The 12,847-nt window shown below is 54.5% G+C and overlaps 1 protein-coding gene across 1 annotated transcript; it reads left to right on the forward strand.

Moving 5' to 3' along the window:
- The first annotated feature begins 3,173 nt into the window (after positions 1–3,173).
- IHH (Indian hedgehog signaling molecule) lies at positions 3,174–10,472 on the forward strand. The gene is made up of 3 exons (XM_074192556.1): positions 3,174–3,494; positions 6,618–6,879; positions 8,765–10,472. The coding sequence occupies exons 1-3, from the start codon at positions 3,174–3,176 to the stop codon at positions 9,421–9,423; spliced, it is 1,242 nt and encodes a 413-aa protein (XP_074048657.1). The 3' UTR covers positions 9,424–10,472.
- The last annotated feature ends 2,375 nt before the right edge of the window (positions 10,473–12,847 follow it).

Raw genomic sequence — 12,847 nt, forward strand, 5'->3', positions numbered from 1 at the left:
AAGCCTGATCTCCTGCTTCTGAAGTCCTCTGAACCTGGAATAACACACTAGTTCAGGGATCACAACTGGCAAAGGTGGTCAAATCTTTTTCCCTCCTCTCCAGTTTCAAAGCCCAGAGCTACACTGGTCGTGACCTAATGCTTATCATTCAGCACTCTGAGTCTTCCTCTGCACACGTGCACTGGGTCCCCTATTGTTAAATGTGGAAACCTCAGCCAAATTCTGAGCTAGCAAAAGTGACATAGTTTAGCAAGTACCTAGCCAGTGGAGTAGACTGTTCACAAGGTACTATTAGGTTTACAGAAACTGGCAATATGTGATAAGGCCTTGGCACCCAAGTTTGGGAAAATGATCTACCCATTATATTAGGAAATTATCTATTAGAGATCTGAATCCAAGTGAGAGAGCTCCAGTTTGAGAAATGAAATTAAAGTTCAGGGGGAAGTGGCAAAACTAAGAATAAAATTGGAGTTTTTGTTTAAAAATGGGAAATAATTTTCAAAAGGTTTTGACAATTGCCTTTAAAAGTGATGTCTTTTTCATTCAACAGCAGAAAGAAACTTACGTTTTTTTAATATGACCAGGATTGTTTGCTCATACCTATTTGTTATGAGGGTTTTTCTACCCCCCCCCATGTTATATCTATTGGGGAAGAGGGAGGACAGTTGAAGGGAGAGATAATAAATACATAAAAGTAAACATATAGTTTATCTATCTATCTATCTATCTATCATCTATCTATCGATCTATCTATCTAGTTATCTAGAGGGAGAGAGCAAACTCCCTAATAACTTGCTGAGATGTAATTTATTACTAAGGGCAGAATAGTAAAAAATTGAAATTGTCCATAAGAAATGTTAGAGAATCCTAAAAGAGATGACCAAAGGAGGCTGTAACTTTCTTTTTATGGATCTCTGTAATAAAAGGAGATCCACCCTGATTTGTCTGGGCTGGAGAAGGGGGTAGAGAGAAAAGCTGTCTGGAACCACCAAGCATTAAGAACTTCCTATATTCTAGAGTCCAGAGAGTATATCAGGCCCTGGAGATACAAATAACAAAAGAAGAAACAACAAAACTGACTAAGGGAAAGCATGCCATTCCTTTGAGGGGGGGAGAAGAGAAAAAGGGGAGCTGGTTATAGTGCAGAACCACTTCATATATGATAAGTGAAATGACTTGCTGACTATGGAAAGGAGCAAATGGGACTACTTCCAATGACTTTAAGGTAAAGACAAGATTGAGCTATTTTTGTTATGAAATGCAGAGGTTTTGGAGGTTGAGATCTGTAAAGGTAATAGGGTAAAGTGATCTGTGGACCTCAAATCTTGGCAGCTACAATTTAAGTTAGATTCTAGAACCAAAGACTCCCCCCCCCCCAATGCTGGTGATCAAGTCGGTGTCTTCTACTGTGTCTTAAAGGTGACCCCGTGAGACTGAAGATGGATCGGTATGACTTCATCCTTCCCTATTGGAAAAACAGCATCTCTAGGGGGTAGACTCTTCTCGTGGTGATTTGGGAATGCCATCCTTGGATGCCAAGAATAGTGAGCTCTTATTTTAAAAAAGGCTCAACCCATTCTTGCTAGATTTAAGAAACTATTGTCTCAGGGGTTATTATAAAGGTTCTTCTCCTGTCCTTGCTCTGGCTGAGCTTTCTGCTTGTGGTGGAGCTCCAGGTTCCAGACGCAGCTCGCCCCCTCTGTTCCCTGCCCCCCCCCCCGGGCCCTTTCTGCTGCCGTTGCCTTGGGATCCTGAGATCTCCTACAAGTTTTCCACGTCCTATTTAATCTGTCGCTCCTAGAAGCACGCAATCCCGTGTTCCCTTCAGAGGCTTACCCTGGCTGAGTCTACTGAGAGGATTAGTTTACAGCCCTCACTCGCAGTTTTCCTGAATCAGCCCAGGGTGTCCACTTCCACCTTCTCGGTCCTCGGTGGACCACTCTGCGCTTCTCGCTTTCAGTTCTGAGCAGGCATCGTGCCCCCTCTACTCGTTTCCCTCACTGCTGCATCCTGGCTGCTCTACCTTCTCCCTTGGCACGCCTGGAGCTGCCTTCTACTTGTTCTGGCCACATTTCCAACTTCAAAAGACCTAGTAAAATCCCATTGTTCTCCTGGAGACATCCCACCCCCAAGCTGGCAGGACCAGCGAGTGACTGACATCTGGGGGGGGGGCGCACACTAGGGAGACAAAGATCCGGGGGTCCGATGGGAGAGGACCGGGGGGCCCAAGTGGAGCTGCTACAGAGGAGAAAGACTGGGCTGAGCGGGGTCGCGAGGTCCCAGGGTTAGGGGGGACGGCGGGGGGAGGGGCAGCGCCGAGGTGTGGATGACCTCCCCGGGTCTCCGGTGGGTTCCCCCCCCGCCCCGGGCAGGGAGCAGCGTAGGCGGCCGTGCGGTACAGCAGCCGCCGGCCCCCCCCCTCCCGTCCGGCCGCGGTCAACGTGGGGTGAGAGCTCCGGCCCCCCGCCCCCCCCCCCCCGCCGCTCCAGCCCCCCGCAGCGTGGCCCCGGCCGGAGGCGAGGCCGGGGCGGGGCGGGGCGGGGAGGGCGAGCCCGGGAGGCGCAGGGGGCACCGAGGGCAGCGGGCGGGCGGCCGGGGATCGGGGCAAGGGCTAGCGCCTGGGGCCGCCCGCCCGCCCGAGGGGGAGGAGGCTGCGGCCGCCCCTGTCGCAGGTTCGCTGGGGAGCGGGAGGGAGGCAGGGACAGGGATAGGGTGCGGTCTGCGCGGGGCCCGAGCCCGGATCGCTCCCACTTCCCCTCTCACTCGGGCCCGGGCCGCGCCGCAGACGGACGGCAGCAGCTCCCGCTCCGCCCGAGCCGCCCGCCCGCCGGCCCGGGGCGCAAACCGCGGGGTCCCGCCAGCCCGCCGGCCCGGCCAGCCCAGCCCAGCCCAGCCCCACCGGCCCGCGGGCCCGCCGCCCCCCGCCGCCGCCGCGTTGCCAAAACAAACGGGCCGGCCTATTTATTGGCGGCCGGCGGGCTGGGCGGCTCAGAGCCGAGGCGCCGAGGGGGACGCAGCGCCGCCGCCAGCCCGGGCCCTGGGCCCCCCCCCCCCCCGCCCATGGCGCTCCCGCCCGGAGCCCCCCAGCGCCAGCCCTGCGCCTGAGCGCCCCGCCGCCCCCCGCCCGCCGCCGCCCCCCGCCCGCCGCCCGCCCCCCCGGGGAGGCTCCGGCCATGGCCGCGGCCCGGCTCCGGCCCCGACCCCGGCTCCGGCTCTCGCTGCTGCTGCTGCTGCTGCTGCTGGCGCCGGCGGCGCGGGGCTGCGGGCCGGGCCGGGTAGTGGGCAGCCGCCGCCGGCCGCCGCGCAAGCTGGTGCCGCTCGCCTACAAGCAGTTCAGCCCCAACGTGCCCGAGAAGACCCTGGGCGCCAGCGGGCGCTACGAGGGCAAGATCGCGCGCAGCTCCGAGCGCTTCAAGGAGCTCACCCCCAACTACAACCCCGACATCATCTTCAAGGACGAGGAGAACACGGGCGCCGACCGGCTCATGACCCAGGTGGGTTCCGCACCGCCGGCTGCCCGGCCCGCCCCCTTGGCACCTGCCCACGCCGGCCCGCCCTGCCCCCTTTGGCCTCCGCTCGAGCCCCGCTGCCGCCGATCTCCCCGGGGGGGGAGCCCGGGGGCTCGGGCCGGAGCAGGTGCACGGCCGCCCGCCCGGGGCTCCGGGGGGCCGGGAGTCGAGGAGGGCCAGCCGGGCCGGAACGGCCCGGGGGGCGGGGGTACGGCGGGGTCACCCCGGGTGCCGGGCTCGCCGGTTCCCGACTTGGCTCTCGCTTCTGCCGGGGCCGCGTGCCCAACCCCTCACCCCACCCCTCTCTGGTCCCCCCCCCCCCCCACCGCAGCCACGCGGCTAGGAGCGCGGGCTCCCTCGCCCCGACATCCTCGCCGGCTCCCGCGCCGGCCGCTCCCGGAGTGCATCGAGCCCGAGTCCAGTCGGAGACGTGTCTCAGGGGCTCGAGCGCGGGGACTTGGGGAGCCCAGCCGCCCAGAAGATGAGTGGAGCCGGTCCTGGATCGGGAAGGGGAGGGAAGCCTGCGGGAGCTGTCCCTGGAGTCCAGAGGCCGTCTGTGGGGCGGGGGCTCTCCCGACACCCGGAGCGGATCTGGGGGCAAGTTCGGGACTCGGCTAGGGGACTCGAGGTGGGGGACGCAGCTTTAGAAGTGGGCTCGGACCGCTGAAAGGACCAGGATGCTTGGGGAAGCTCCAAGACAGCGGACCCCGGGGGCCCTTCAGCGGCAGAGCGTAGAGCCCGGCTGGGCACGAGTGAGGCCCCGAGCTGGCTGGAGCCAACTTGCCCCAAGCCAGGGTGGCAAATGGAGAGAACTCGCGCTCACTTCTCCCGGCCTCAGCGTCCACCGGTAGCTCCTAGTCTGCAGCCGCGGTGGTTCCCCGGAGGACCACTTCCCGCCCCCCATCCCCCAACATCTGCGCTTTGGCTGTGGATGGTGAGGAGTCCTAGTGCCGGGCAGGCCTCAGTTTGTGAGGCCGAAGGTTGGCTGCTGCCAGGCCGGGCTCTGAGGAATGCAGATAAGGATCCCGGCGGCGGGCTCGACAATCATTGACAGCTCCCAGCTTCGGCCCCGGGCCCAGGGAGAGACTAGCAAGGCGGCCCGGCCGGCCCGAGGAAGTAGCACAAACAGACTGGGGAAGAGAGCTCAGAGACCCAGAGGCTTATCCGGGAGGGGAAGCAAACGGGGTGCTAAGAGACCCCTTTGAAAGGGAGTAAGCGCCTGCACCGGGAAGCCCACGCGAAAAGCGGCTCGGAGCCTGCCTGCCAAGCCATCATTTAGTTTCTTCCAGAAGCCCCCCTCACCCCACCTCCCCCAGTCCTCTACAGCGCCGTCCCCCGCCCCCACCCCACAAAGTTGCTACTGCTGACTCCCGACCCGAGGAGTCCAAGGGTCTGCGAGGCTCCGCTTGACTCTGCCCATTGCCCCCGCTCCATTAAAGGGAAGGATACGTCCAACTCTAGAAACCGAGGCTTAGTACCACCCTGCTTCCTGAGCCGGGGGGGGGGGGTCTCGGACGCGTTCCCTACTCTTTCCCCCTACCCTCCGTCTTGTGCCCTCTCAGTTATTCCTTTACGCCTTCAGGTCCTTCGTAACGCCAGGATTCTCTATTTCCTTGTTCCCGGACCCGGGGAGTCAGTGGTGGCTCCAACCCCTCCCTCCAATCTCTCCCCTCCAGGGTTCCTGGGATTTAGGGAACAGGGTCGGGTCACTTTTCTGGGTCGCACGCAGGGACCCATTTCTCCTTTCCCGTCTCTATCGGGCCGGGTTGCGCCGGTGCCCCCCGCCCCTCACCAAGGTGCTGAAGGCGCGCTGTTCTGGATGAGGACTCCGTTTAGACTGTCAGCCTCTCCAATGTCCAGTTCTCCCGCTCTTTCCCCACGCCCCAGCCTCCAAAGCCTTAGACCTCAAGGGTAGTTGTGCCTCCCCCCCCCCCCACATTCTGACCGCTCCAGAGCCGGGGTCCACCTTCCCCACCCCCGTCTGGGTTCCTGCCTTCAGATCTGCAGGTGGGCACCGGGAAGGACCCCATGCATGGCGAGATGGTGGGTAGCTTTGACCCGAAGAACATCCCCTGACGCTCCGGCAGTAACCAGGCCGCAGAGCTGGGGGATGCTTTAGGTGCCTAAGATGTTGGACTCTCTGGGTATACCCTTTGTCCAAACGGTACCCTCTCCTCTACACCTGCCATGGCAGGACAAAGCCACCCTTTGCGGGACTTCCAGCCCTGAGGCTGCGGTGACACCTGCTGGGCAGAGTGGTCCTTGCACCCCTTTTCTGTCCCGTTCCAGCTAGTCCTAAGAACTGGGTCAGCGGGATCGGGTGGGGAAGGGGCACGAAGCCCCCGAAGCCGAGGTGCGAGGCGGTCTAAGGGCGGATAAGGGATCTTATACCTGCCTGGGCTGACTAGGAGCTTTGGACTTGGAAGCGGAAGAGAAGGGGGAAATAGGGTTTTCCATTCGGAAATGGGACTAAATCCTGCTTAGCCAAGGAACCCAAGGTAAGGGCCGGGGGTTCCTGCCCTTAAGAACCCTGGCAAGCAGAGTTTAGGTCTGGAGCCAGAAGGTGGGAGTGCAGCTGATCCAGGGGCGTTCAGAAAGAGGGACGTGTAGGAGGCAGAATTCTAAGGGCGAGATTCATCCTGCTGAAGTCTCTGGGTCTGGGACAGAAAGGGATTCTTTCATTTCATCTGCTTTCCCAAGAAGGGACGAAGTTGGGGGATAGTGGCCAAACCCCAATTTTTACTTATTGGGACTGGCCTGTTTACCCTCCTGCGCGTCTCGGGAGTCCGGATCTCTGCTCGCCGCCCCCCCCCCCCCACTCCTAGTTTTCACTGGCTCGCAAGTTTTTGGGCACCCCCACAGGCGCCAGCGGCTAAAGTCGAAGACAGGCGCGAGATGAGGCAGGAGAGGACACTAGAATAGGGCTACGGAGAGGTATATGACTGGGTTGGTCACTTCTTCCGTGAAACGATCTGGCACTGGGCCTGGTGGAAGTGAGCTTCCAGCCCCTCCTGCCCCTCTTCGCCCCTCTCGATCCCAGACGCGCTCTCGCTGCCTCGGGACCCCCCCTTTCAGCTTCAATCCCTTTTCCCTCGTCTCCCCTCGCAGCGCTGCAAGGACCGTCTGAACTCGTTGGCCATCTCGGTGATGAATCAGTGGCCGGGCGTGAAGCTGCGGGTGACGGAAGGTTGGGACGAGGACGGCCACCACTCTGAGGAGTCGCTCCACTACGAGGGGCGCGCCGTGGACATTACCACGTCTGACCGCGACCGGAACAAGTACGGGCTCCTGGCAAGGCTGGCAGTGGAGGCCGGCTTCGACTGGGTCTACTACGAGTCCAAAGCGCATGTTCACTGCTCAGTCAAGTCCGGTGAGCCTTCGGGAGACTGGGTCCGGGAGGGGCGGGGCCGAGGACAGGGCAGGGGCCGCTCGGAATGAACTGAGGAGGTGCCAAGGGCATGGGTGGAGAAACAAGGCACGATGGCTCTCGGCAGGACGTCGCTACCGCCCCCTTCCTCTGCTTGTGACCACTTGACCGTCCCTTATTAGCCAGCACTCTAGTGTGGTGGGTTCAGTGACCCTGCCTGAAAGCCACCCTTCAGGATGGGCCCAACACCCCCCCAAGCCGCGGCAGTGATGAGGAGCAAGACCAGAGCGAGATGGACGGATGGAGGGAGCCAGGGGCTGACCAAACCACTCAGTGCCCAACCCTTCGGGCTGCAGAGTGGAGGGGTTGAAAATGGGGTGCAGATGGGGACAGTATTTGCCTGAGGCACCTTGTTTGGGGAGCTGTATAGAATGGGACCCCAGATGCTTTGGAGGTTCAGAGCTTGGAAGGGATTTCTGTATATCACCATGCAGGTCAGGCCCCCCCCCTCCTGTGTAGCTCTCTACCCAGAGGGGCAAAGGCGATCCCCAAGCCCAGACGCTGGGCGATTTGGGGCCAAGCAAAGAATGAGAGCCAGAATGGGCAGCAGTGGAGTTAATAAAGTGGATTTTCCTGAAGTGGCTGCCTTGTCAATCAGAAATGGCTAGAATTTGGTGGTCTTGCAGTATCACTTTCCTACACTGACTTTATATAGTACCCTTTTGGAGAGTATACAAATTTTTGATCTACAAGACTAGTCCTTCCTTCCTCCTGTACCCTACACAGTAGGCCTACACTGAACCCACAAATCGGAACACCAGGGCCCCCACACACTGAAACATGGGCCTCTGTAAATAGCTCTGTATCCCAACTCTTCAGAATCTACTGGTTTTTTCATCGTGTGAATACACTAACATGGAAATATCCAGCCTCTCAAGTCCCCCTGATCTCCGTCAACACTATTCATATCTAACCCCAACACCATTCACTGGCACTTTCCCCTTTTCCTCTTAGACCAACCCAGCTCATACAATGATTGATACTCCACATTTCTGTCACCCCTAATCCAGCACTGATTCTGCTCATTGACCTTGACATTCATTAAGCTCACACTGCACTGTCTCAATACACTGACCCTGTATGTGGACTGGAACCTGGTGACCTTTGCAATACTCACTTGAACTTGGCTACTAATGTACAAACTTGTAGTCTATATCCCTTCTCCCCCCCCCCCCCCCCCACTCCATAACTGGACCTATACTATACTCCTCAAACACTCCAAGCATAATTAAGGCAGGGAAAGAGCAGGAAAAATCTCAAAGGAAGGCATCCGGGGAGTGGGTAGTGAGAGATATCGATCAAGCGTGAGAGATAAAGAATGGAAATGGTACTTTATGCAGGGGTGGGGCTCTAGAAGAACCAAATTTCTTTCTTTCCTTCTTCCTACTTCTCTCTGCTAGCTTCCTCTCTTCTCTTCCTTCAGTTTTGCAGAGATAGCCTTGGTCTCCATGTTTCAAAAAGAAGCCTTGAGCTTAAGGAAAACCTTCCCCTTCCAGATTGCTCTTTGCTTTCCCCTCCCCACTCCCATTTTCCAGTCCTTAGATAGGGATGGGCTTTGCTGGGGCTTTGGTGATGTTGTGTTCCAAGAATGAATGGGGATGGGGAGAGGTAAAGACAGGGTCTGGGTCTGGGACTGACACGAATGAAGAGTCAGGTCTACGTGTGGGATAGAAGAAATGGAACTAGGCTAAAGGTTGACATGGGAATAAAAATGAAGTTTCTAGGACCTAAATACCTCCTCCCTCTGGGTGAGCTGAGTTAGGTAGGCTAGAAATCTAACATCTATGACAATAACCAAGTCTCCCTACCCTGTCCATTCTCCCCACAGAACACTCTGCTGCAGCTAAGACTGGCGGCTGTTTCCCAGCAGAAGCCAGGGTTCGTCTAGAAAATGGGGCTCAAGTAGCCTTGTCTGCCTTGCAGCCAGGGGACCGGGTGCTGGCCATGGGGGAGGATGGGAACCCAACCTTCAGTGATGTGCTCATCTTCCTGGATCGGGAGCCGACCACTCAGAGGGCCTTCCATGTCATAGAGACCCTGGACCCTCCCCGGCGCCTGGCCCTTACACCAGCTCACCTACTGTTCACCGCCAATAACCACACAGAGCTTGCTACTGGTTTTCGGGCTACGTTTGCCAGTCAGGTGCAGCCTGGTCAGTACGTGCTGGTGGCAGGAGTGCCAGGGCTGCAGCCTGCCAGGGTGGCAGCTGTTTCCACTCGAACAGCCCCAGGGGCCTATGCCCCTCTCACGAAACACGGGACGCTGGTGGTTGAAGATGTAGTGGCCTCCTGTTTTGCAACTGTGGCTGAGCAGCGCCTGGCTCAGTTGGCTTTCTGGCCCCTTCGTCTCTACCATAGTCTATCATGGGGCAGCAGGACCCCAGGAGAGGGTGTTCATTGGTACCCTCAGCTGCTCTACCGCCTGGGGCGCCTCTTGCTGGATGAAGACAGTTTCCATCCCTTGGGAATGGCAGGGATGGGCAGCTGAACAATGACCCCTCCCCATTCACCCCCAACCCACCATGTTGGGCACCACAAATCCCTCTACACCTCAGCCAGGAGGACTCTAGTCCTGGTGGATGGTGAAAGAGCATGGGGAGCGGGGTGGGGAAGGGAAGACCGACTTGGTCACTGGGGAGGCATGTCATTTAAAACTAAAGTGAGTGACTCAAGGTTCTCTCCCTCCCCGTCAGGAAGGCAGAGGATGTGAGTTTAGGTGACCGACTTGTATCCACAGAACAAAAAATCAGCCACCAGGAACCCTCAGGAGACCTTGAAGTTGGCTTATTGCTCCCATCACTCTCCACCAAAAAGCCACACCCCCACCCTCCCTTCACAGACTCGAAAAGGCTTCAGGCTTCCAGTCCCAGGTCCTCACCCTTGGGTGCACCTTCTTTGATGCTGCTAGATTTCCCAAGAACAGGGTGAAGAAGAAGATAATAAGTTCCTGGGTTTTGGAGAGAGAACTCTGAGCAGTTCTCTCAGCTATAGGGGGTTGTAACTTCACACCAACACACTCCCGGAGAGCCCTCAAAGACTCTTGGTATTGGTGGATCGAGTTCTTTAAAGTAACTGAACCCTTGTAATCTAACCAATAGGATGGGGGCATCCGAGTCACTCCTCTCGAAAGACCTACGGGACCCAAAGGAGGAGAATACATTTAGGGAGTCCCAGAAAATGTGTGTGAGGGGGGTGTGATTCGTAATCACCCCAGCCCGGTTCCCTTCAGGACTACCTGGAGGGGGAAGAAGTTTCCCCACAGTGTGAGATGGGGATGAAGAGCAGTGGCTCCTGGACTAAGCATAATTCCCTCCCCATCTAGGTCTCCCCCCCTACACCCCCTCCTCCAGTCGTGTCCCCCCCTTCTTATTTATTGGCGCGGAGGGGGAGGTCCGTGGGGGGCGGTGTTGAAGCATTTTTGTCTTCTCTCTCTTTTGTAATAAACGTTATTTAAGATGTCACAACAGTGGGGCAGGGTCATTGTAATGAGACCAATAAATTGATTCAAAGGTGCCATGGGCAGGTCCTTTGCCCCCAATCTCACATCCTTGCCTAGCTACTGAGGTTTCTCTACAGAGCTTTCCTTACAACAGCCCACTGAATGTGGTATTCTAGCATTACAGTCTGCATTTTCCATCTTCACCATAGTTCGAGTCCCTGTGATCCTTCCTTCCGGGCTCCACCTGGTGCTGAAGACAGTTAACTATTTTCCTTCTATAACTTGATCTTTCTAGGGATTATTTCTACTCCTTGTCTGAGCCCATTTAGGATTTGGCATCCTGCCTTAACCTTTGGATAGTCCTGCAATCAAAACTCACTGAAGGACTTGAAGGTTTACAAAATTCTTTCCTCACAAGGAACCTATGAGGCAAGTAGTGGAAACAGTCTATTTTATAGGTATCATAACTGAGACTGAGAATGGCCACTATCTTTTTCTTCAACCCTCCTTTGTGATTCTACCCATCCCAGACAAGGAATGGGCCTGACTCCCACCTCCACCACAAAGATAAATTACTTCTCCAAGAAAACAATTCTAGTTCCAGTTTATGATCCTGTCCTCCAGTCCCTCTCCCTTCCCATCCAATCTTGTTAAGCATCTGACAAAAAAGGGTATTTGTAATGCAGATGCTTCTCTGGTCTTTTCCACCCAATGTTCTGAAAGTCTATTTCTACATTTATTTAACTTGGATTTTGCTTTTAGAGTTCTCTGACCCCCTTTTTCCTGCCTCCTTTTAGATGAATGAGGAAGGATCATTCTCCCACTGGACCAACACAAAGTTGCCCTGACTACTAGCAGAAGGGAATCTCAGAAGAGAAAATCTTGGGGAAACAATGGTGAAGGATGGGTGGCTAAGAACGAGAAAGAGGAAGAAAAAGCAGCCTTTCAAAATCTAGGGGAAAATATTAAAAAAAAAATCTGGCTTCATCCCCTAATATATATATATGTATATATATATATATGTATATATATATGTATATATATGACAATTGCAACATTCAAAAGAATCCTCTCCCCTCCCCCTCCAACTCAGCTTCAAATCAAGACAAGGAAATCAAACACCTCTGACTTCTGCCAATCAGAGGTACAGTAAAGGGCCTGGGTTTTGTTGACCAAGTTTTCACTGAGCTGTCTCTAATCAGGTCATGACAAAACAGTTCAGAGTGCTAGTAAATCATATGGCAGTTTATTAATTTTTTTTGGAAGGTCTGAACTTTTGACACTCTCTATGGACCTGTAGCCTGTGACCAGAAAACTACCAACTTTGAGCCAGGGCCTGGGCTGACAAATTTTTAAAATCTCAATACTTCAAGCATTCATGATTCTATTAATGTAACTGTCACTGAATGAAGCAGGAAGCAGAAAGAAAAGAAGGAGAGAGGGAAAGCAAGGAAGGGAAGAAGAAGAACAAAGGGAGGAAAGAAAAAAGGAAAGGAAAGTAGCAAAGAAGGAAAACAGTAAATAAGAAAAAATGAAAAAAAAGGCAGGGAAAAATTGAACAATGAATGAATAAGCACTTAGCAGTTTCTACATACTAAGCACTGTGCTAAATAACTTTTGTGGCTTTGTTGGATATACAGACAAACAAGGGTGGGAACATAGATCAGAAGTCCAGGTAGGGCAGGAGAGTGGGGATACAATGGAGATGGGATTTCAGTGGATTAAAAGGTCAACGTGAGTCAACAATGTGAAATGAAAGTCAAAGAAGTTAACTGAATCTATCTTGACTTAATGAAGAGAGACCTTGGAGTCCAGAGTAAGGGAGATGATATATACACAGTATTTGGATTATTGTGTTCATTCCTGTGCACTCAGTGGTGTGTGTGTGTGTGTGTGTGTGTGTGTGTGTGTGTGTGTGTGTGTGTTTTGTTTGATTTTTTACAAATTGTAGAGCTTGCCAAAGAGCATGACCAAGATGGTGAATGGACTACACAGCATGTCCTATGAGGATAGGTTGAAGAACTGGGAATATTTGGCCTAGAGAAAACTGATATAGGGTGAAAACTATCATGTGAGCAAGGAATGAAACTTACTCCAGAAGGCAACAACAAAAAAAAATTATAGTATAATATTAATTTTGCAGGCAGAGGATCTGAGTTCAAATCCTGACTCTATTTATTACCTTATCATCTGATGTAAGTCACAGCCCCTCTGGGTCTCAGTCCCTTCTCTCGAAAATGACGGGGCTGGACTAAACTGTCTCTAAGGTACTTGCCAGTTGTAATTCTATGATCAGTGAGATGGAAGGTTGTGGATATCTACCTTCCAATATTAGAAAAATCTTCTAGCACTTGATGCTATCCCAGAGTGAAATGAGTTCTAACCATTCTGGATCTGAATTTGGAATCAAGCAAGAAAAGTGACTAAATTGTCCATATCTTTTCATTTAGCCATCCTCCAACTGGTATTTAAC

Source organism: Macrotis lagotis, chromosome 6 (assembly GCF_037893015.1).
Source record: "Macrotis lagotis isolate mMagLag1 chromosome 6, bilby.v1.9.chrom.fasta, whole genome shotgun sequence".
Lineage (NCBI taxonomy): Eukaryota > Metazoa > Chordata > Mammalia > Peramelemorphia > Peramelidae > Macrotis > Macrotis lagotis.

Coding starts and splice junctions, on each gene's coding strand:
- IHH (XM_074192556.1), top strand. CDS start 3,174: ATGGCCGCGGCCCGGCTCCGGCCCCGACCCCGGCTCCGGCTCTCGCTG. Junction 3,495..6,617: donor CCGACCGGCTCATGACCCAG/GTGGGTTCCGCA, acceptor CTCCCCTCGCAG/CGCTGCAAGGACCGTCTGAA. Junction 6,880..8,764: donor TCACTGCTCAGTCAAGTCCG/GTGAGCCTTCGG, acceptor TTCTCCCCACAG/AACACTCTGCTGCAGCTAAG.